Here is a 25182-nt window from a genome sequence, read left to right as displayed (position 1 = left end):
AATTTATTTGTTATTAAATCTTAATTCTGAAGTTGCAATTACTTCTGATGTTGGACATCTAAATTAAACATAAATTATATTTGTATTACCGGTCATTTTATTGATGAAAATTGACTTTTAAATAAAAGAATTTTAAGTTTTACTAGGCTTGAATGACCATATACTGGCCAAACTATTACTACAAGCATTTTAAATACTTTACATGCTTATGTAGTTTTGATAATGCCAGCAATAATGATTCTACAATAAATATTTTAAAATCTCATTTAAAACCACGTTTAAATGGTAAATTGTTTCATATCAGATATGTATGTCACATCTTAAATTTATGTATTCAAGATGCCTTGAATATTATTTCTACTCATATTTCTAAAATTAGAAATTGCATTATATATATTAAAAGTTCAAGGACAAGACAACAAAAATTTAAATATTTATGGCAAAATTATGGTTTAAAATATAAACATTTTATATTTGATGTAAAACATAGGTGGAATTCTAACTATGCTATGTTAGGAAGTTGTATTTCTCATAAACAAATTCTTATTGATTTTTATAATGAAAAATGCCTAATGATATTATATTTGAGGAAGATTGGAAAATGATAATTTGTATAAAAGATTTTTTAAAATATTTTTATGATGCAACTAATGATTTATTAGATATTTATTATCCAATTAGTTGTAATTTACCTTATCAATTAATGGTAATTAGTGATTGTTTTGCAAAATATAGAAATAATCCACAATTTAAATGTATTATTGAAATAATGGAAAATAAATTTAAAAAATATTGGGAGAACATTTCTCCCTTTTATTGTTTAGCTACAAAATTAGACCCTAGGATTAGGAAATATGGTTTTTTTACTTGAAACATATTGTGAAAATGAATATTGAAATTGGAAATAAAAAAGAAGAAATTAATTTGTTATTTGAAATATACATTTTATATGAATCTAAAACAATAGGAAATATTCCTACAACTTGTACAACATTTTCTACATCTGATCTTAAGCTCGGTAGTAGAAGAGAAAAACTTATTTATTTAATAAGTAGAAGGCAAAAATATGTTACTTCTACAACGAGTTCATTTACTAAATTTAATTTTTATTTACAAGTAAATTTTCTAGTTTAGGTGAGTGAACAAATAATTTTGATATTCCAGCCTGGTGGAGTGAATATTCAAAAAATTATCCAGTTTTCACCGCCATGGCACATGATCTACTAACATCTTCGGTGTCTATAATTTCATCGGAGTCTTGTTTTAGTGCATGTACCAGGGTGTTAGAAGACAAGAAAAGTTGCATGAATGATGAAAGTATAGAGATGTGCATCTACTTTAAGGATTGGCTAGATGCAGAAGATAGATTACAAGACAAAGGAAGGTATGATACTACACTAGGTATTTCACCTAATGATGAAAGTCATGATTCATGAAGTTGACTACTATAAAAAAAATTATTTTTTAAAAATGATTGTAAATTTATTTAATTTATTTGCTATTTCTTTAATAATATAATTTTGTATTTTCAATTTGTAACTATATTGTATTTTTTATTTTTTATTAATTTATTCCATTTTCATATTTCATTCATCTAAGTATCCAATGATCCAATTATTGTATTTGTAATTTGTATCTTTCAAATTTAAATAAAATAAAATTCCTATTTTTCTTCCAATTTGTTATTCCATCATTCTTATTTGGTTAAGTATTTTTTTCATTTATGTGTTATATAACTTAGATTTCTCATTTCTCATTTTTAAAATTTTCAAATAATTTCCAAAGTTCAAAGGAAAGTTAAATATTTTAGTTTTACACTTTTACTTAGAAAAGAAATCAAACATTTCAAAAAAAAAAACAACAAAAAAATCAGTCTAGCCCGATTCAACCAAGGCCCAAGCCTGCCCTGTGGCCCGGCCCGGCACAACCCAAGCTCATGGCATGGCTTGCAGCTCGGCCCAGGCCCAAGCTCGCGGCATGGCATAGGCTTAGGCTGTGGGCCATGCTGGATTGAACCCCAAAATTTTCATCGGGGAGGGCAGCATGGTCGGTGACGGCCCACAAGCCACACGACATAACCCACTTTACACCTCTAATCCAAAAGAAACCTTGTTTGCCCCTCGATTACACAAAGATTCCATTTCGAGGCCCCAGATTAACTAAATCGAACCTGATGTCGTGCAATCTGCTTGCTCCCTCGTGCAATGTGATTCGGACTCTGACTAGATATTAATCTAGCTGGGCCGAGTTGATGTCTGAGTGTCAGAGCTAAGTGAGCTGTAAGGGAAGAAAGGTGAGAGTGTCCGGGTAGTTTTTACCCAAGGAGAACACTTCGATGCTTAAGTCAGTAAGGGAATGTAGAGTTCTTATGAGAGTGCGAAAGAGCTTAAGAGTATCAATGCGCGTACCTCCCTAGGTGAATTCGGGCTCTTTTTATAGTCACTAGGGGCTTAGGACATTTTGGTAACGTTCTTGAGCTTCTGGCAGAGTTGTTTCCGAAATATAAGGTGTATCGATGTGTTGGTTACGAGATCTGTGTGGTGGTTAGAGTTCGTTCACTTAGATTGTGGCGCAAGGTACGACGAGCTACTCCAACGATTGCAATATTGGTGCCCTCAGTAGTGGAGTGGGAGAGCGATTAGACGAGCTCACCTTATGGGTTGCCTTAGCTCACCTTAGCTCGGTTGACTTCTTGGCCAAGTCGCTCGCGACTTTAGGGGTCCTGCCAACTCGCCCTTGCCAAGATCGAGATCGGTCTGTGCAAGGTGCTCCGAGTTAACCTATCGAGTTGGTCTGTTGGCTTGGCGTTGCATTGTCGATAATGGCCACGTGTCATCATTTATATGGAATGACTAAAATACCCTTTATTAGAACCCTTTTTAGATATGACCAATTCGGGCCCAGTTGGGCCAATCAGATCCTACCAATCAACCTAGAATGCCCGAAAACCCCATATTGCCAAATTTCAACCAAAAATACCATCATTTACCCTTCAATCTAAAAAGATCCCGTTTTGATCAATCTCATTGGCCCACTCACACAAAACCCTTCTCAAACCCATCTCCATCAACCCTCCACTTTTTTTTCTCCGAAACCACTTACCATTGGACCAGAACCCCGGTTCAACCCCTGGACCCGGTTTGACCCAATTATATAAAATTACTAAAATGCCCCCGAATTACTCAAAACTACGAAAATGTCCCTGATGCTCACTATAAATTCAACCTAAGCTGCGGCGGCTCACGCTTCTGATTTCCCTTTCCGCTCTCTTCTCTCTCTTCCTCTCTCCTTTTCTTCTTCTACCTCTTCTCCGTTTTTTTTTCTCCATCATCACTTAACCAGACCACTGTTCATCTTCTTCTCTACCGAAGGTGAACCAGCGGTGGCCGTTTTAGTTTCTCCCCCGGTGATCTCACTCCTCTCGTTCTTCCTATCTCTTTATCTCCTTGGTACCTTCTTTTCACTTTTCATTTCCTCCTCCATCAGGTTTCAGTCACGTTTCTCCACTATTCATCGCCCCTTTCGGTGAGAACAGAGGAGTTGCAGCGACGCAACTCCACCCCTATCCCCATTCAATTCTAGAAGAAACCCAACCTCTTCCGTCTTATTTCTTCCTCTCGTATTCTTTCTTTTCGCCCTACTGCCGTTCTTTCGCCATCCTAATCATCAGTAGAACTCTTGCCCCGTGATCTCTACATTGGGACTGGACAGATTACCGGCGCAGTGATCGGAAAATCCACCATTGTTTAGAGAGACTGGACCTGGAAATTCGGCTCGTTATTACCAGCCTTCACGTTACCAGTCGCGGAGTCCATCCCTGTGCAAAGGCGAGCAACCCGAAGAGAGAAGTCCGTTGAAATCCCGCCTCTGTTCTCCACCTTTTCAGATCGAGATTCCCCCTGTTCGATCAATTAAACTTGAGCCAGTATCCAATCAGGCAAAAAATTCAATCCCAGTTAATCATTCTTTTCTCATCAAACTTCCGGTCTCAAGCATCAGTCGCCGACATCATACAGGGAAAGAAATCAGAAACGATAAATACTCTAGTCTTCTGTTGCTATATTTCATCGCAGGCCACATTCCAATTTGGTAATGTTTTCCACCTGAAAATATTTCTGATAGCGAAGATATAAGTCTCGTTTTGTTTTTGTTCTAACAATCATTGAAGGATGAGTTCTGTATAAATGATGTAACTGGTAAATCACATACTCTTGTATCTTTTCCCTGTAGTCGATTCACTATGGTATTTCTATGTCCTGTCTAGGAATTTGTCCGAAGATCGGATTTGCTGTGTTCTGTTAGTTGATGTTTATATGGAATTTTGTTTTGCTGAAGCTCCAATACTCAAATGAATGGATATGCTAGAATTGAATTGCCTATTTGAATTAGCCTCTGGATACAATGACATAAGGCTCCGGACCTGCTGATTGTTTGTGTTGCTGAACTAAAGGAGACCACTCAGAATGAATCTAAGAGTAGGAAAATAAAATAATAATTAGGATAAAACAAACAAAAAAAAGGAGGAAGAGAATAAAGCTTATGATCGAAATGGGATATTAAAGCAGGGAGGAGTGTTTGCTTGTAGGTCAGATTGTTATTGTTATTGTTATTGTTATTGTTATTGTTATTGTTATTGTTATTTAAAAGAATAAACATAAAAGGAGAGAAAAATAAAACAAAGATAATATAAAAAGGGAAGTATAAAAGTCTATAACATTAGATTTGTCAGATTTGAATGTTTAGTTTGATAGATGGGGAATGTTTATAGAATAGGGATTAGCCGGTAAAGAAAGTGATGACAAAGTAATAATAAAAAATATAGTACAAAAAATTTAGGATAAAACAGAATAAATAAGTGACAAATCCAATGAATAATCAATAAATAAACATAACATAAGGTTTCAAGAAAATAACTGAAAATGGCAAAAATAATTGATAAAATATAACAAGAAAATGAAATAATAAAAATAAAAATGAAAGTAAAATAAAAAGATAAATAAAATAGGGAAGATTTTCTTTGTTTTGTATTGTTCTTGTGATTTGCTTTCTTTCTTGTTGCTTTGTTTAAATAATAGTCACTTTTTGTGTTTATGCTTGTTTGGGAATTTCATGTGGGTCCCACCTATTGGATCCGGGAGAGGGGTGCCTAACCCCTTCCCTCTCCCATCCAAGTCTTACCTGGACTGGTTTAGCTGGTGCCTCAGGCTATTGGAGTCACTATTAAAACAAACGGTTTCAAAATAGTTCTCAGAGGTCCCATCACCTCATTTTTGTTTACTTGATGGGTGGCAATTCCATTTCCAGCCCAAGTGAACCGTTTCCCGATGCTTACAGACTGGCGACTCTACTAGGGAGACCTACTTGGACCAATAGGCGGGGCTTGCATGGGGTACCCAAGTTGTTTATTTCTTTTTGAATAAAGTTAGCTTTGTTTTGCTAGTCTTTTACTTGCATACTGTAGTTTGATTGCTTTATCTTAGTTCTCTTGTTTCTTTGTTTTTTTCTTACTATTTTGCTAACATGCTTAGCTTTAGATTAGATCTTTTTGGATTGATATTTAGGTTTCTTGTTGTTTGCATCTTCTAGTTTGAGCATGTTTGTCTCATTGTTTGCATTTATTGGGTTGTTGAGAATTGTGGGTTTTTAGGATATTTGCTAGAATGGATGCATGCTTATTTCCCTCATACAATAGTTGTTAGTTTGCTTCCTTTCCGTTCTCCTTTGCCAATAAAATCTATTTCCTCTTCATTTCTAATAATGGTTTCTTGGAGGAAATCTTAGTTAGTAGAATAAGTTGGATGAGCAAAACAATAGATTGAAATATTGGTACTTCAAACATTTCTTTCTTATGGATCAAATTTCACCACCCATCCAAGGGTGCTTTCATGCCTATGCTCTTAAGATAGCATGGAAAATTGCAATCTGAATGAGCTAGGAAGTGCTGAAATACATCTTAAAGACCCCATTTTGAGTTTGGTATTCTTGGATTTCTTTATTTAATGATTGTTGGAGGCTATCCAAAAGGTAAGATTCTTCCTCACACTTCATTTTCTTTGAATGCTTCACCGTAAAATCAAGTGGTACGGAATTCTGTGCACGCTGCTGCACACTGATTCTTGGTCTAATTGATCTATTAGGTGGAGCCCATGGTCAGTTTTATGCTCTTAGCAATGGACATGTGGCAACTTAGTGGGACCCAAACTCCACTACTGGTACTGGTCTTGTACCTCCAGGGTCCAGATCCAACATTAGCACATTGTTTATTGCTGCAAATGTATCATTTATAGGTGTTCTCTAGAAGGACCAAGACCCTATTGGCTCTTGCTCTTGCTACAACTACAAAGCTTAAATAACTCCGTTTCAAAAGCATAATAATGAGTATATAAAAGTTTCCTATTGACTTGGCAACCTCATTCCTCAAATCAAATGCCCATTTGAATCTTCTTCCTGCATTTTTAGGATGTGATGAATGATTGTTGACAAAGCAAGGCAACCATCAATAATTCTTTCTACTTTGGGAAATTTTCAATAAACCATGGGACATTGCAAGTGAAATTGTCTAATAAGGTGCATTACACTCCTATAAACGTACCCTTTTTATTATTTTTGTTTTATTTGAATTTTGAAGTTTTGGGTTGAGAGTATGACATTGTACTTATCTGCGTACTTTTGTTTGCATTCTGAGGGCTGTTACTTTCCTCGATTTTGAATTGATTTACTTGTTTTGAGTATTTTTGGGTTTTTTTTTTCTTGGATCTGGGTTTCTGTCTTTCTGATTTGCTATTGGCTTTTATTTTCAGCTGTTGATAAGAATTCCAAGTGTTGGACTCTGGTGGTTTCTATGCTTTTTAGAGTTCCATTCAGATTTCAGCTGATAGGGTTTCGGAGATATGCTGGTTCTTACCATGAATTCAAAGAGGCAGAGACGCCCAAATGTTAGATTGGGAGAGATAGGAGATGTTTCTACGACCTTTGCTTGTTGTTTTTCTCAGAAAGCTAAGGAAAACTTAGAAGAGAAGAGATGGAAACAAGAGCTGGAGAACTCTAGAAAAACTGATTTTGATCATCCCATTTGTGGGTTCTCCTTGCCAAGGTCATGGGGGTTCACATTTTCGGATCCTGGTGTATCTTCGAGGGTTTCGTCTGATACGCAGCACAATAGAGAGAATAGGAACCCTAATTCTTCGAAATTGGTTTCTGAATTTGCAAGCCCGGATGAAACTAGTGCAAGTAAACAAAGGGTTGATTTCGGAACTGTAATGCGGAAGGGCCAGCTCATGAAGAGGAGGGGACGGAGCACGAGAGGTAACAATGGTGGTGTTAGCAGCGCTTGGAGTTCCAAGGTTTGTCCTGAAATTAGTAATGACAATGAGAAAGAGTATAGGGGTGTTGATTTTGTTGATTCCACATCAAATCCATGTTATGATGTCTATTCTGTTGAGGGATTCAAGGATTCATCGGACCGTGATACCTCAAATATGAGCAAAGAAGCCCATGGAAGTGAGTGCTTAGAACCTATTTCGGACTTGCAGGTAAGAGGTGATTCCGATGGGTTTTGGATAGAAGATGCTTGTAGAGATGATGGTACATTCTATTCTGATGATGGACCCTGTATGATTCCCAAAGCAGGCCGAGTGGATGACAAGATAGGAACCGGTGTTACTATTGTAGATAGTGTAAGATGCTGGTTGGAGGAGTTGGGGTTTGGTAGGTATGCTGATATATTTGAAATGCATGAGGTAGATGAGGAAGTGCTGCCATTACTTACATTTGAAGACCTCAAAGAGATGGGAATAAATGCTGTTGGACCCCGGCGAAAGATGTACACTGCAATTCAGCATTTAAGAGGAGGAATTTCTATTTGATAAACTACGCCAAATGGGCAGGTGATCTTGCTCCTACCAGTTTTTTTGTAACAAAAACAACACATAAAATTAATCTTTGAACCTTGTTTTTTCATGATTTTTCTTTTTTATGTTTTTATACTAGGTAATGACCACCCTGTTCTAAGTACAGGGCTATTATTTTTCTTTGGAGATTAATCTGATTCGGGTTTCTTATTTAATTTAGGAAATTAAGTCATGTTTAATTTGTAATTGATGACTTGTTTCGTTTCAAGGAATGGGACTTACATTATTGAAAGTCATTATAGGTGAGTCTTATTTGCATTAGGAACTGAATTAAAAAGGTTAGTATAGGTAGCTATCCTCTAAAATGAGTACTTTTTCTTTTTTTTGTCAGTGGAGTTAACTACTTTCACTTTTGTTTTTTGTTTTTTTCATTGAGAGTAAAAATAACCACTCTCGGGATACTCTTTCTTGAGGAGATAGGTAACCACTTGTTTGGAGTAGAAGCCCTCTAGCCTAAGGGCTCTTCTCTAGTCTATAGAAAAGCCCTCAGGTTAAAGGTTTTCTACCTGAGACAAATGGCTACTTGTCTTCTCAAATAAGAGTGTCCATAGAGTGTCTCTATCAACTTTTGGAAAAAAGTGGGATTAGTTAACTCCACTCTCATAAAAAGTACTAACTTCAGACACGTGGTTACCTATAAAAAGAAATTACCCACTTCAAATGATGTGGGATCCATACTAACCTTTTTAATTCAGTTTCCTAATTCAAATAAAACTCACCACAAAGACTTCAAATGATATAAGTCCCATTCTTTCAAATGAAACAAATCATCAGTCATGAATTAAACCATTGATTTAATTTCCTTAATTAAATAAAAAACCCAGATCAGATTAATCTAAAAAAAGGTAATAGCTGCCTGTTACTTGGTACGGGGTGGTCATTACCTAGTATAGAGCAAAACTTACCTGTCTTGGTATGTTTCTTTTGGTTGTAATTTTGATGCCAACTGAACAAAGACATTTAAATAATACTTGTTACTAATTACTAATTTTTTGCCTAGATATTTGCATCACACAGTTGTGAAGTGTTGGATAAGTTAGCATCTTAATATTGATCAAAAGTAAAAAAAGATAAGCTAGCATCTTAAATAATGGCAATAGAGGGATCTTTTTGACCTCGTTTCCCCTTTTTTCTTGTATTTCTATACTAACGGGTTGATATTCTGTCTCCTGGCTTCTGGGTATCTAGGATTTCTTAATTTAAGCTCATAACTTTAACAGGATTTCAGACATAATTCATAGGATAATACAAACTGTTTTTGATGAAAAGTTCATCTATGGTGTATAAAAAATGATAAGCTCTTTTTAAGTATCTAAAATGTATAAAAAATGCCCATATTCAATACACTGGAAAGTTTTAAGGGGAGAACTAGCTAATAATTTAGAATGCCTCTGTTCAGTCAAGTGTCTGTATTGTCCTTCATTAAAGTCAGATTTCAATGAGGTCTACTCTCCTTTGAATTCTAACTCTATTTATGGATTCAACTGCACAATTTGCAATAATGTGCATTTCTTCTTTCTTTTGCATGTTAGCTTAGATAATTGAGCAGCCAACTACTACTGTAGAGTTGGTTTGGCTTAAATCTAGGCTTCACATGGATGCCGGTCTCTCAGTCCTAATGATTAGCTTTTTAAACAGTTTTGAAAGGAAACATAATCCATGTAATATAACTAATTAAACCATTCTATATTGCCTGAGCTAACCTGCTTTTACTAGGGGAGGCTAGGGAAGGAAGTAATGGGGACCTGGGTGCTCTCCGATAATGCCTGCATCTATGCTTTGTTAAATTTATGGTTAGCAATCCTTGCTATGATCAATGCTTGGTTTCAGTATCCTCAAAGTGTTGGCTTCTATTCTAACACATTATGGATGTTCCATTTGTAAAATTATGCCTCCCTCCTCCTTTATGGAATCCAGAACAGATCCACTTTGTTTCCCACTTTAACATTAGCAAGGGTTGAGTATTGTATTCACTGAAAACACTATACAACATGGCCCAGCTTGTTATATGCTAGTACCCTCTAAAATGGGGACTACTTGGACAAATTTGTTTAGGCTTTGGAATTTGTATTTTATTGTTAGGCCTTATCATGATAAGTGTGATCTCCCCTAGAAATAGTGGCAATACATAAAAACTTTATCCCTGTAACATGAGGACCACGTGAGCATCCAGACAAAACTGGATACTGTGTCTGCATGTAGGTGGGTATTTAAGAAAGCTGGTTTGTGACGCTTTTGTAGAAAATGTCATGGAAGTAAAATATTTAGTATTGAGTATTGGACCGCAGGGGAGGGAATATGTGGCTTGATCAGAAGTATATTTGTTCTTCTAAGTGTTTTTTTTTATTTTTGGCAAATTGTAGAGATAACACTATCTGGTCACAAGAGGTGCTGTCTCTCGGATGTATCTGCACTGAAGTCATGCAAAACTCTTTTGCTAATTCTTTCTAAGGTACTGTCGTACTGCTATTGTAAAGAGCGTGTTTTCAATTTTCAATCCTGACCATGTAAGGTGAGTCAAAACTGTTCCCATTTGATCATAAAATGAATGGCAGGGGATCATCATAGAGGGTTGGTTTCCCAGCTCTGTAATAGGAGGTTATGAGCTGAGCTAACTACGCAGCATGTTGGACTGTGTACATCACCCTTCTTTTGCACAGAGTTGTAGTCCAATGGTAAGTTAGTATCATGATTCCTGGATCATCATCAATACAGGCCTTGTTCGGCTACATGAATCCTGTTCTGTCTGTCATTCCTTTGTATGTAGTGCCATATCCATTGTTAAATTTTCGGTGCCTAAATTATTTCTTATGTCCCTTTCTGTTTGCCCCTAGCTCAACTAGCCCCTTTCACATGGAACTGATCACTTTTTCAAACAGGTGCTAACATAATATGGCTTAAGCGGGGCAAGCTTTGTGTTTGTCATGATCTGGAACTCAAAAATAAAAAATAAAATAAAATAAAAAGAAACTGTCCGGGTGAGGTGAGCTGGTTGGTCTGGACTGGTGCATGCTGTCATTTCAGTGCTGGTGCTCATTGTGTGGTCTTTGCTGTTGCTGCCCTTTGGACTTGGAGAGCCGGTGTGGAAGATATAGGAGGGCTAGTCTAAGGCAGGCTGCCTAGATATCAAATTTCGTCTTCCACGCTTTCTAGCCACTTAAAATTTTACGTTTCTTTATAATTATTCCAGAGAAATGTTAGCCTTTGGATACCAGCCTTCATTTCGTATTATCCACAAGTCACAATTGCTATCATACACCAGATGTCTATCAGGTATGGGTCACCATCTACTATATACACCCCTCCATGTGGATCATAACTCCTTTATACAAGGTTCCAGATACTTGGTTGATTGATTCAAGGCATTGCCAGTAAATCTGACAAGTCTTCTCTTAGCATTTCAAAGCTTAGACCTGTTTTATGTACGCCAGAAAGGCAAAGACCCAGTGATATCATATTGTGGGCCACTATTCACTAAACGGATCAAAGTTCAATTTAAACCTGATTGTCTAAGGTAGACTCCCTGGATATCATATCATACTTAGACCTGTTCATGGGCCGGCCCAGCTCGGCCTGACCCCCGGATGGGCTTGAACATGCTTATAGGCCCGTGGGCTTAAAGTTGGGTCAAAAATCTTGGTCCGCAATAAATTCGAGTCGGGCTCATGTTTTATCAAAATAGCCTGGCTCGAGCCTGGCCCGAGCCCGGCCTGGCTCGACCTAATATTAAACTTAAAATTAGTTATGTGATTGTCCATTTGAATAAATTTTTTGATTTAAGAATATAAAATTATGTTTTAAAATATAAAAAAAAGGGAAAAATACCATCTTGTAAGCCCATTGTTCATTTAAATAAAAATAATAATATCTGAATTTTTAATTCTAATTTGAATAGGGAAAATTGTTTTTTTTTTTTCAATTAGGTCGGATTTTGGGCTTGGACTCGGGTTTTGGGCTTTTTATCAGGGTCAGACTCAGGTCCAAGTTATAGGCCCATTGGTCAGACTGGGTTCGGGCTCGGGCCTAGATATTTTCATTAGTGACAAGTGAAAGTCCGGCCAAGCCAGGCCCATGAACAGGTATAATCATACTGTAGGCTATAGGCATTTCGAAACCCCAAACATTTATTTTTAGTGACTTAAAATTGTTCTAGATAAATATGGAGCAGCAACCAGTTTTCATTTCGTATTGTTCACAAATCAAAGGTGCATCAAACACCGGCTCCAGCAGTCTATCAGGTCTGGGTGACTATCTACCACTCCATGTGGGTCCCTGACTACTTGGTGTATATTGCATTTGAAACTTGAAAGCATTCCGAGATGAAAGCGTGGGCCTTGGCTGCTTTTGGATGAAAGCATTCAAGAAAGGAAGTGTCATTTCAAAGTTCAAACCAATTTTAGAAGATAAAAGCGTGGGCCTTGGCTTCTTTCGGATGCTCGAAATTGGTTTAATTTCATGTAGTTATTTCCAAGTAATAAAGCATTGGTATGGGGTATAGAATTGAACAATTTTGGATATGGATACAGATAGGGAAATGCATGGATAATGAAAAATATAAAAATGTTTAGATATGTTAAGAAAATGAGTATAAATTTAATAATTATATTAATAATTTTAAGTTTAATATTAAATTAACTATAAATAATGTATAAATATATAGAAATTGTATATTTTAATGGTATATTTGAAAAAATATATTGCTATTGATATAACGGGATGCATAGATATTATATGATTTTATTGATAATGCAGCAATTTTTGTTTTTATTAAAATCCAAGACACAAAAAAATATGCAACCATTATATTTGAATTATTATATCAATTATTTTTATTTTACTATTTTCAATTTTTAACATCAACAAAAAACAACTAAAATTTAGTTTGCAAATGTTTAGTAAATAATACTTTCACTTTTGTAAACAATAAATATGTTTATATAAATGTAAATGAAATTTTGAAGGTGCATATCATATGAAAATTCATAACTTTTAATTGCTAAAATAATTATTCATTATTAATATTTTTATTTTATGAATTTTTTAAAATAAAAAAAATAATTTTTATTTAAATGGGGATTAGTGGATTTGATAGATTTAATTTATATTATATTCTTAAATATTTTGTAAACAATATTTTATCTTTGTAATAATAAATACATTGTTATTTAATAAAATTAAAATATTAATTAATAATTTATAAAATAATTATTATAACTTATCAAGTCTACATAAATAATTCTAAGTATTAAAATAATTATTATATTAATAATATTTTTATTTTTATAAATTTATTGAAAATAAAAAATCAATTATATATATGTGGATTTGATAAATTATTTATTTTATTTTTATAAAATAATAATTTTAAATATTATTCTTGTTAATTTGTACTTGGAGTTATTTAATATACTATTTGTTTAGATTAAATGTAAGAATTAATTTTAATAAAAGATAATTTATTTCATTTATTATCATGAAATGAAAGGTGGTTTGATGATTAAGATCCTTGTACTCTTAGATGTTATGCGGCCTAGGTTTTAGGGATCATGGTGTATCTCATTACGCACAATTGATATGACACATTGTTAATCATGGTGTATCTCATATCCTTCATTACCTATATGGTATGTCTCGCATTGGGGATATCATGTTGATAGTTTAATCCTTGGTTATTACTATTATACACCAAGCCTTTTGGTTTGAATTATCTATTGGATTTCACACAACTACTTATTACCACGCCCTTTTTCTCATAGATATAACATGACTTAATTAGAAGTTGGAATCATAGAAAATAACCGATTAGGAGGGTGAGTCTAAAATTCGTCATCATTAAATATTCATGATCGACTGTGTAAGCCATTTATAAAATGTATATGAGATACATGGAATCAAAAATCGTGGCGCATAACTAGTCCACACCACACCTATAGAACGCCACTGTGGATGTGGACTGGTTCAACCCACATAGTTTGTCCACAGCTTAGAACAGTTGTAGACTATGGTGTGGTGTGGACTAATCCACACTCGCCAATTTCTCATCCACACTACAAAACACCCCTATATCGTGGATTGTCCCTATCCATAGTCCAAAATCTTGGCTACGCATGTATCTCATAGATGTGGTCGGTCCACAATATTTTCACACTCTATTTTGATAGAATACATCTATTCTAGCATCAACTCATGGATGGGTGTATCGTGGATTGGTCCCATCCACACTCTAATATAGCGTCAATGGGAAAAACTCGTGGATATGTCCCCTCCACGGTTTATTTTTTATCCCATGCTTCACAAGTGCTTGCAACTAGGAAGTGAGTGAGAAGGGCGTTCTTCCGACTATGACTCCTGTCTGATACCAAGGTTCAAAGTATCGGCATGTATCAGCTTGTATCGACCGACACATATCATTCCAAGACCCCTCCAATGCGCCCCTATAGTGGGTGTATCGAGGGTCTGACCAGTTTAGGGAGTGGAGTCCTAAATTGCACCCTAGAACCAGTTTTGAAAAAAAAAGTAAAAAAAAAAAAATGTATTAAAACGCCTGATATGCCCCTACCGGCATATCTGGCATATCGATATTTTCAACCTTGTTTGATACTTTAATAAAAGGTTCAGGTGATGACCGTCGACTTTAGTTTTTCTCAACCAATGGAGGAAAATAGGGGGGGTCTGTAAATAGTTGGAGGAGGGCGAGAATGGTGAAGGGAGTCAGTGTAGATGATAGAGGATGGGAGAAAAAAAATAGTGTGAAATCATAAAGAAAATGGAAGGAAGATTGGGCGGATGTTGTGGCTGTGAAGTCTCCTCTATGGTTGGAAAGTAGAGTTGGATGATGGTATGAGAGCGATGCGAAGAAGAAGAAGAAGAGAGAATGGGGGAGGTTTTGGTTGCCACCACCGCATTGTTCTCATCTAAGGAGGAAGAAGATGAATGGTGCCTCCTTCAAATTAGGTTAAACTAGAAAGTTTGGTCAGTTTTGATAATAATGATAAGGGTAGTTTGGTAACTTCAGAGAAGTCTAAGGGTAATTTGATAATATTGGAAATTCAAGGGTAATTTGGTTAATTGGGGTCTAAGGGGATCAAGGTCAAGTAGGGTAATTTAATTATTTTACTATTGTTTTATTAAAAGAAATAATATTTATTGGTTAATATTAATTCATTGATGCATTTTTCAAAATATTTTCATATAAAATGCAAAAATTAGATATTTATGATTAACTGTGTAAAATGCATATGAGATACATGGAAACAAAAAAGTGTAGTGTGGACTAGTCCACACCATGCTACAAAACGCCATTGTGGGTGCGAACTGGTCCAGTACACACAGTTTGTCCACAGTTCAGACCAACTGTGGAATGTGGTGTGGTGTGGGTTGGTCCCTGCCACACTACAGAGCACCCCCCTTAATTTTTATATTTTAAAATAATATTTTTTAATATTTTATCAATAAGATAATATTTTTTTAATTTTAATTCTAGCATAAGCCTAACGATGCTCCTCCACTCCTTTTTATTTATTTAAATATTAATATTTAATGTTTTTATCAATAAAATAATATTTAAAATATTTTTTACTTTTAATTATTTTACTATTGTTTTTATTAAAATTAATATTTATTGGTGTATTTTTTCATTATATTTATCACATAAAGTACAAAAATTAGACATTTATGATTGAATATATAGATCATTCATAAAATGTATATGAGATACATTGAATCAAAAAGTGTGGTGTGGACTAGTCACCACCATGCTTATAGAACAACACTGTGGGTGTGAACTAAGACTTGTTCATGGGCTGAGACGGGCTATTTATATGTATTAACAGAGTACACTCAACCTCGAGCCCAAGCCTGGCCCAACCATCGGGTCTAAGTCTTGAACCCGAGCCCGACCCTCATATAAAGCCCGAAGCCTAGGCCCGAGCCTGAGCCCAACCAGAAGTTTGAGAACAATTTTTTTCTGTTTTTATTCAATAAAAAAGTATTTTATTTATATTAAAAACCTTCAAAACTCAAAAATAATAATCATATCACTATTACTTAGAAAAAAAAAAGAAGAAGAACAAAGAAAAAATATTATATATATTATTTTTATTAAATTTGTCTTATTGTAATGTGTTTCTTTTTACATTTATTTTTCAGCTTATTGTAATTCTTTTCTTTCCTTTCTTTTCATGATAATGAAATTTGTCTTTTCTCAAAATTGTGTGGACCAGTTCTCCTGTGACTAATGAGGGAGTTTGTGAGGCTGAAAGCTTTCAGATTTGAGAGCATGTGGATGGGCCATCCTAATTTTTTTAAATTCATAAAGCAGAAATGGAATCATTATCAGGTGGGAAGGTTCGACAGGTTTCAAACTAATGAACAAGTTCAAATTTTTGAAGGAGGATTTAAAGAAATGGAGCTCTCAAGTTTTAAAGGAGGATTTAAAGGTTGGATAGATTGGAGGAGGAAGAGAATTAGAAAAATTAAACTTTGGAAGCAGTTTTCATTTGATGCCTGACCACAAACCCAAAGTTCTTTTTTTTTTTTTTGTCTTTTGTTAAACTTTGAAAGTGAATCATGTGAGACACTTCATGCAATGAGACAAACTTCAAATCGTTAGAGTTTAGGCAGAGTCGAATTGACTTGAGTTTTAGAAAGCCAAAATCATGGTTTTCAAAACCGGACCGGACCGGATGGCTAGACCAGAAAAATCGGGACCGGTTAGGTGATCGGTTCCGTTTTCCCCAAAAACTTGATTTTCCCTCAAAATCATTGATTTTGGTCAGCAAACCGTTGAACCGAGCGATTAATCGTTCGAACCGTTTGAACGGTTTTGACTGTTTTTTTATTTTTTGAATTTTTTTATTTTTTGTCAGAATGGGCCGAACGTTTGGTTCGAACGATCAGACCGTTTGACCCAATAACCAGACCCCTGACCGCTTCGATCACCGGATCGGTTTTAAAAACCATGGCCAAAATGCCAAGGTAATCAGAAGTTAATGATTTACACTGTAACAGGAGCATATTGTAACTACTATTTTTCTTCTCATGTACAATATCTAAATCCATGGTAGAAGACCAAGTATTAAGGATGACATCTAGTATCAAACCTCATACTTCAATTACCCTCAAGAATATCGAGAAGTAAATGGCCACTCTCTCCATTCCTGTTAAAATCATATCCATTCTTGCTACAAAAGTCCTTCAACTCAGCTTTCCAAAAATCCTTTTGCTGCAAGAAACAAAGAAAAAAGAATGTATAAACAAAATATAAAATGTCACATAACAATAACACGCCATCTCATGAGTTTTAAATTCAAGTCTGCTGCAGAAATGGCCAACCTGTGAACATTTTTTGTAATTGGTTAATTCAGTTACTGAAAAATGAAGCCTTTAGCTAGTGAATACACAAACTGTTTACCTCATTGGATCCATGGATTCAGCAAGCCTTGTACACCTGGAAATCTTCTTGCCTCTGTTTAGTTCCCATCCCACGGCATTAGGTATAGACTGATGGTCTCTCCAACCTAAATAAAGAATCCACGAATTGAAGAATGTAGGTGATATAAGCCAATTCAAACTACACAGAAAGAGAAAATTCATTAGAAGAAAGCCATTACCCATTTTCTGCTGATCTACCTTGTGGAACTGAAAGCAAAACTTCACCGACAAGGGACAAACCCAAATCTGCATAGACATGTTGCTTTCGATAGCAGAGAAAGCGAACCTTCTCTAGATTCCACCCTGAACATATAAGTGCAAGAAAGTTACGAAGAGGCCAACCGGGATTATTAGGGAGATGGCATGGGTCATAGAAACCAAAAAGAATCTGCAGGCAGCCAAGTACCAATTTACCATCACCCTTGCAGGCTTCCCAATCTTTTAATGGCCTAACTGTGGCATGTGAATTTGAAGATATAGTAACTAGAAAGAATGGTACATCAGCAGTAAAATTAGTGAGTTAACCTTCTGGAAATAAATAGCAGAGCTAAACATTATATTGAATTAACAAAGCAGAAATAACACAACAAACAGATCAACCTGCTGTTAGACTCGATGTACGCCATGCATTACAGACATCAAAAAGGATAAAAAAAAACAACTAAAATGACTAACTGAACCAAACCATAGAAAATATTTATCCTCTTTGGCACCTCCTCTAAACTGAAATACTGCGAAGCTGGCTGCAAATCAATCAATGTTGCTGGAGGATCAAGCACCGGGGCAGGAAAGGCAAACCATTAATGGAATCAGCAAATGAGATGATAAGGAATCTGGATAGCACTGCACCATCCTCCTCTGCTTTTCCAGAACAGAAGTCATCCCAAATCTGATGATGAAGAAGTATTACCATTGGGTGTTGGATTTCTAAATACATTTTGGTTGGTAAATTTTTCTTCAGTTACATTATTAAGTGATGTTGTAGTACTACATCACAAGATTGTTTGCAGAAGGCAGGCATTGCATGAAGGTTATCAGTTCATACTTCCAAATAGAAATACATAGAAAAAAATAAAAACCTATACCGGAAGAGGGGTATCTTCTTTTATTTTTGTTTAAGTACTAATTGTAAGTGTGGCGGTTTATCCATGCACGATTTTAGGAAATCAATTGAACAGTATTTTGATGTTATGCTTGCCTTACAACTAGTACAAGAATCAATAGATTATTAGTTTGCATAAATCGTTAGATGCCATGCTTATCTTGCAATAATTTATCTTATCAATTGTTTATTATTTTTAATATTTTTATCAATAACATATTAATTGTTTTATTTTTTTTTATTTATTTTTTTAATATTTTTATCAATAAAATATTATTTTTTAATATTTAATATATTTTTTTATTTTTTAAATTATTTTACTATTATTTTATAAAAAATCAATATTTATTAGTTAATATTAATTCATTGATGCATTTTTTTTAAATATTTATCATATAAAATACAAAAATTAGATATTTATAATTAACTGTATATCATTCATAAAATGTAATGAGATACATAGAATATAGAATAATAGTATAGGTGTAAAGTAATCCAATCCACACATTTTGGGTACCTAAACATACGGTGTCACCAATTTTTAGTCCATAATACAGTACACCCCGCAAGTCATTTGCTTGAAGGTTTGAAACTATTTGGATTTTGTTCTGCATTCACATTGTAGACTATACACTCGATTTGCTTGCCGTTTGTGCCATTGACTTTACTTTTGACCTTAAGAGGCCCCTCCATGCAGCCTTTCTTTACATTCACAAAAGGCTGGTATTGGCCGCCGAGGCCCGGACGGAAATATTCCGCTGCATAATCTTACCCCGTGACACTGGCAGTTCGCGCCTAGAGTGAAGTAGTGAGCCTGTAGAGTGTGGACTCAACTTTTCAGAAAGAGAGATCGAGAGAGAGAGATGGAGAAGTATTTTGGTAATCCATATCGTGGTGACCCGGGCGTTCCGCACACTGATCCTGAACGATTCGTGAACATATGGATTGGTTCGTTCGTGTTCTCTGCGATAACCTGGTTCCATCCATACATGTGGCAACTCTCAAATCAATACAAGTAAGCTCTTTCTTTGTTTTGTTTTGTTTTTTCGCGATAATCTGGTTAGGGCTTTCCTTTTGGTGTTTATCTGAATCTTTATCAGGGTTTATTTGTTTGGTCGTGCTCTTTTCTAGGGTTTCATGTTGCCATAATCACGGCTCGTTTTGTTAAACTCTGAGGTTCTCACTTCTTCTGTTTCAAAAATTTGTAGGTTTTTTAAGTTCTTCTATACGCGTTTGAAATTTTATGTACATCGCTTCCCGATTCATCGTAGGCTCTGTTTATCGCTTAAAACAATCTTAATACGGAATTCTAAAGTAGTCTGTAATATCATTTAATATCTTCTGTTTTTATTAGTAAGCGTTATTTCTCGTAGTTCATATTTATCATATTATAATGATGCTACATCGTTCGCCTTCCCTTTCAAATAATTGTGTTCAGGTTGATACTGTTATTGGTGGATATTGATTGTTATAAGCATTTAGAAGTGTCATGAGGATACTGTATGAGTGCATGGTATAAAAAGTTCCAGGAAATTTGTGTTATTGTATAACTATCTTTTAAGGGTAATGGTTATGGTGCTTGCTGGTGAATGAAACTACTACTGCTTGTATAATTAGATAGTGAATGATGTGGTTTCGAAATAGTGCAGCAATTGTAATTCATAGACGTTAGGGGCATTTGGCCATTAGGACGCAAACTCCCCTTCTGCACTTCGAAATTCAGTTCACAGCTTCACATTCATTATAAAAAATGTATGCATATGAACCGATACTACTTCATTAATCCTTCAGTAACTTCTTAGCTGGCCCCTCTTTTGCTGATTCCTGTCTATGGTGGTGGCTTTGAGATGCTTATTGCCCCCTCAGAAGTTCTGTTCTTCATGTAGACTGCCATACTTAATAAGAGGAGAGAGAGTCCTTGATGTTCTGCCCTAGCATTCCTTCTTGTATTGAGTGTGATCTCACTTTATCTCCCTTTCTGCTTTAACTAGGTTCTTCCTAGAGATTTATCCATGCTGATCTCCCATTGGCCTTCTTGGGGCTTTGGTTCCTGTGACACCATCTCATAGGAACCTGCTGCTTTATGTTCTTTGTTGTGGTCTGTGGGAAGTATGGAACAATTGCATCTTTGAGAATAAAAACTTTGAACAATTGCATCTCATAAGCTTTGATGTTTTGGTTGTATATCCTGAAGGCTCTTGAAGGGCTGAAAATGTAATCATTATAAGCAATAGTGGGTGCACCTAATTTTTTTTCCTCATTAACCACATAAAGAACTTGTATTTTTTTTTTTTTTCATTTGGGGGCGGGGTCCTTCGTATAGTAACAAAATTCGCTCAGGCTCTCTATGTTTCAATATAAAAGGGATGGGATATTTTCTGACTTAAGTATTTCAGCTATATTTTTGCCCCTTTTAGGATGGAAACTTTGTTTTCCTGACATTTACTCCAAAGGAAATTAAAAGAGGCAAAACACAGTTTTTGCCTTAAAAAGGGTTAAAAAGTTGAAACAAACAGTCTTGCCACTTTCCAGAAAGAAAGGGAAGACTCATGCATATAATCTTTGTTTCATTTTGTTCTATTTACAATCCAATACATTTATGAAATGATTTAGTGTTTTGGTGCAAATTGGAATTTCCAAACAAATAAGGGGAAGGCGAACATGTTCAACTGAGGAAGTACGAAATTATTTACTAGTTCACTATTTAATAAAAGGTATGATCTTATCAAGCTGGATGAGTAAGGTTCATAGTTGTCAAGGTGACGCCTAGGTGACAAGGCGCCTTTGGAGGCTCGGCTCGCCTAATTGCCAAGCAGTTTTGTACGTTGTGTTGTAAAATACTTTTATATTCTTAAATTTTTAGGATTATAATTATAAAATAAACATTATTAAACTAAAATATTCATTTCGTGTGTTTGTATACTAATTTATTTTTATTATTTTTGTATTTGTTAGGGTTTAATCAATAGACATTGCTAAATGCTGTATTGAACCCTCAAAGGCTTCAAAACCTGGACCAATAAGGAAGAACTTAAAATTTTGTCTAATCGACATGTTTTCTTCTTCCACCTTTTCTTTCCTTCTTTTCCTATAACAAAAATAGGGTTCAGCCCCTATTTTTTTTGAATTTTCTTTTATTTCTTCTTTTTCTTCTCATGAATATGTTGATTTTCTATACTTTAACATGAACTTTATACTTTTTTTATGAAAATTATGGGTAATTATTTAGGAAATATGGCTATGGAACCTAGGGAACTACCTTAGGTTATATGTTTATTACTTAAAAAAATCCATGGCCTAGGCGACAAGGGCAGCCCCTGTCGCCTAGCCTCGCCTTGGTGTCTTGGAAACTATGGTAAGGTTCATGTATCTGACTCTCTCTCCACATGGTTAAGACATGATGGTGCTTGTTTAGTAAATAGGCACTGTTTAATCATATAAATCACAGAGGCACTGATGCAAAGAATTTTTCAAGTGGCAATTTGTATTTGGTAAAGCCATCAATAGGGGCCAATCCCTGATCAGTGTTGCTGAAGCACTTGTGGCAAGGGGTGCAATTAAAGAAGCAGCTGATTGAGGCATAAATCATCTATGGCTGGAAGAAGTCAAGAGGATTAATGCCTTCATTGGGGTTTAGATGGACACTTCTGCAGGAGATCCCAACATTGTTTGAGACATCTTGCTTCTCTCCTTGAACTATGATTGTAGGATTATATTCAGATGTCTGAGAGCAGCAGTTCTGTGGTTGATTTGGAAGTAAATAGCTGCCAGAGCCTTCACTAAGAGGAGAAGCACTTGAAGAGGTTTTGATAGAACTCTTTGGGTGGTCCAACAGGTTTGCACAATAGATGAGTCCAATGACTGTAGTTTTGATAAAACTGTGAAAGGGTTGGTTAATGTTGTTTCCATACATCTATCCAGAGGGATCCCTCATCAGACTTAGGCTCCACCTTCGTGGGGCTCCATGTAAATGAATTTTGATAGGTATTCATTTCATTAGGAAACCCAGGACCATCAGTGATTGTAAGTGTTTTCACTCTTTGGGAGTCATGGGGGGGGGGGGGGGGGGAGGTGCCTGAGGTTTATTATGGACCGGTAGTTGGGTGATTCCATTTGGGCCTAGATACAATTTCTCTTTGGTTTGTTTCATCTGTAAGGATCTTAAGAGCTCACTGGATAAAACAAATTATAGGAAACTAGGTTAGATTATTTTGGATGTAGATGTGTGTAGTTAGAGAAACAATTTATGATTTTAATTTTGTTTTTATGAACATAAGGCCTAGACTTGTCTACATCCTCTTCAATTTTTTTTTCAGGTCAAATCAGCTTTTATTTTCAATGACAAATTCCTTAAATTAGAATCTTACAGTAACCTCTTGGTTGGATATGAAGTTAAGATAGCTTGTGGTGAGAGGGCTTGTTTCTTCTGTCGTTGTATGCATTTCCATGAATGTTTTGAAACAGGAGCTATAGGTATATTGTAAAACTTCTAGTTATAGTAAATGGCACAAACAAGTTCAAGCCTTCAAGGATATGGGCGCAAGTATACAATGTACCAATATCTTATTAGAAGTAGGCTACTTTGTTCATCTTTCCTTTCCGCCTTAATGAAATACTTCCATATGCATCTGGCATGATCGGGCAATGCTATTTGAGCAGTACCACTGGAAGAAAGCACTGAAGAAGAGGCAACCATACAAGTTCAAGGTGAGAACTCAATTTCTTGTAACTGATAAATCCTCATTCTCTATTTTAACAATATTTTTGCATGAAGGTTCTTATCAATTTTAGTATCTGTTTCTTGCTCTCTTTTTTTCTCTGCATGTATTTTTGTTTGTGTATCTTAAGAGTGAGGAAATCCATTTTTTCTTATTTCATTGTGAGATCAAAGTTCTACATTCCCAAGTGTTAAAGGCTATGCCATCAAGGTAGGCATAGTGCCTGTTTGCAGTCAGTTTTTAAATTTCTTTATTCTTTACGGGCAGATAGTATGTATGCCCATAGAAATGTGAAAAAGCAAATTGGAAGCATAATGCTGGGAAGCTATATTGATGCCATTGTCCCTTGCCAGCTCCTCGATTTGGGCTGCTAATTGATGGATGTCTACCTTGTACTCGTTTTTGCCAATACCAGAGTGCCATCTCTAAAAACAAGTTTAAATTACTATGCCTCCAAAAAAAAAAAGAAATATTGAAATTGGCAGCTCATAGATGGTTATTTCTGTTCTCTTGAGTGGTATTTATGTGCTCTTTTTGTGCAGTGGAACCAGTACATGAACAAGGACCTTCGGGATTCATACTATTTCAACTGGCCAGTGTACTTTCCCTAGAACATGTCCCATATGTGCCTAGGTGTGGTAGCTTTATTAATGCAGATTCTGTTCTTATTTTCCTTTTTTTTTTTCCAGTACATATGTTCAAAGGAGTGAATCATCCTAAAAAGGGATTGTTTACCTTATTCTGTGGTTCTAGATCTTTAAAGCAGCAGGTTTTCTGTTCTAGCTAGTCTCCTTGTGTTGTGATGCCTTTGGACGAAATAATTTCGTTGCCTCCAATCAGCTGTCCTGTTGAAGTATTTAGTATGCCCTCCGGGCACTTAAGAGCATGTCTATTTTTAGAAGATCGTTTGTACCAGTAATGGCTTCATGATTTGGTAAAAGAAACTCACCATCATAGAGGCTGTAAGAAATACACGAGAAAGCCATATATTCATGGTAACTTGGTCAATTTACCCATTAACATCAGTCTTCTTAAAGGCTGATAAAAAAAAAAAACATAAGTCTTCTTAAAGAGCTGCTTCATCTCCGCATTTGAAAGTTGAACCATAAAATGAAAGTAGGCTTTTGCAGTACAAGAATATTGGATTGGCCAAGGAGGGGTGGATCCATTAATGATCCAATTATACATTTTTTTATCAATGGTATTCGATCCAGTTATAAATGGATTGAATTTGGATTACTCTAAATCAGAACGAATTCAGACAAATGAGTACCATTTGCAGCCTATTCCATACCACCCAACTAATAAAACCCATTCCCAAATAGAAAAACGCTGAAATTTAAACTTTTGCTAAAGCCGAACGTTGAATAAAGGATGTGTTTGTTGCATATCCATTAAGCTCATACTCAAATGCAAGGTTCAAAATATTGATACCCGGCATATCAGGTTAATCGGTACAGCTTTTGGTGCTTTTTTTTTGTTATTTTTTCTAATGCAACTGGTTCAGGGGAGCCGGTTTAGGCCTTCACACCTTGAACTGGTCAGAACCCTGATACATTCACCGTAGGGGCGTATTGGAGGGGTTTCGGAATAATACGTATCGATACTTTGAACCTTGCTCAAATGTTAAGTGACTGGGAGATGAGTTGTATGTTCCCGTCTGTTTTATTAGGGAACGCTTTCCGGAAGTTTTAATGGGGAGCCATGTAGATGGCTGATGAATGGTCGAGGTAGTTTTCAGTGATTTCTCCTAAAGGCTAAAGCAGTTCATCAAAGCTTCATCCCTTCCAAACAATCCCTCAATTTGGTTTTTCTAGATTTTTCACCAAATATTATTTGTAGACCTCATCTCACAAGGCTTGCTTAATTTTGGTTCAGCCCCCTCAGCAAAAGTTTGTATTGCCACATAAAATGACTGTAACCATAACCAAAATTTGACTCTGAATGTCTTTTTTTTTTATTTTGCCAGTTATACTGCTTATAGGCTTTCTAGACAAGCCACAAGCCCCACCCCTACCTC

General features: G+C 35.6%; 1 protein-coding gene and 1 long non-coding RNA gene across 12 annotated transcripts; both read left to right on the top strand.

Annotated features, from left to right (window-relative positions):
- The first annotated feature begins 3244 nt into the window (after nucleotides 1-3244).
- LOC148872418 (uncharacterized) lies at nucleotides 3245-11389 on the top strand. Of its 11 annotated transcripts, XR_016108298.1 has the most exons (7): nucleotides 3251-4089; nucleotides 6460-6567; nucleotides 6801-7532; nucleotides 7630-7886; nucleotides 10274-10362; nucleotides 10466-10585; nucleotides 10790-11389. XR_016108298.1 is itself a non-coding variant. In XM_088973978.1 (4 exons), exon 3 carries the CDS (start codon nucleotides 6891-6893, stop codon nucleotides 7863-7865), a length of 975 nt encoding a protein of 324 aa, XP_088830104.1. In that variant the 5' UTR covers nucleotides 3245-4089; nucleotides 6460-6567; nucleotides 6801-6890; the 3' UTR covers nucleotides 7866-7886; nucleotides 10790-11389. The 11 variants fall into 11 exon arrangements, 5 of the variants coding, with proteins under 5 accessions (XP_088830104.1, XP_088830106.1, XP_088830102.1 ...); XR_016108297.1 differs by lacking the exon at nucleotides 6460-6567 and having other exon boundaries at nucleotides 3245-4089; XR_016108295.1 differs by having other exon boundaries at nucleotides 3952-4089; nucleotides 6801-7886.
- Nucleotides 11390-18944: 7555 nt separating this feature from the next.
- On the top strand, nucleotides 18945-23948 carry LOC148872417 (uncharacterized). Its single transcript, XR_016107199.1, has 3 exons — nucleotides 18945-19459; nucleotides 23104-23151; nucleotides 23705-23948. It is a non-coding gene; the product is annotated as an uncharacterized LOC148872417 (long non-coding RNA).
- Nucleotides 23949-25182: the final 1234 nt, after the last annotated feature.

This window comes from Nelumbo lutea, chromosome 2 (assembly GCF_056320005.1).
Source record: "Nelumbo lutea isolate HS-2025 chromosome 2, American lotus-T2T, whole genome shotgun sequence".
In the NCBI taxonomy this organism is placed as follows: Eukaryota; Viridiplantae; Streptophyta; class Magnoliopsida; order Proteales; family Nelumbonaceae; genus Nelumbo; species Nelumbo lutea.
The sequence above is the reverse complement of the archived record's forward strand: the minus strand, read 5'-3'. Positions and strand labels throughout refer to the sequence as shown.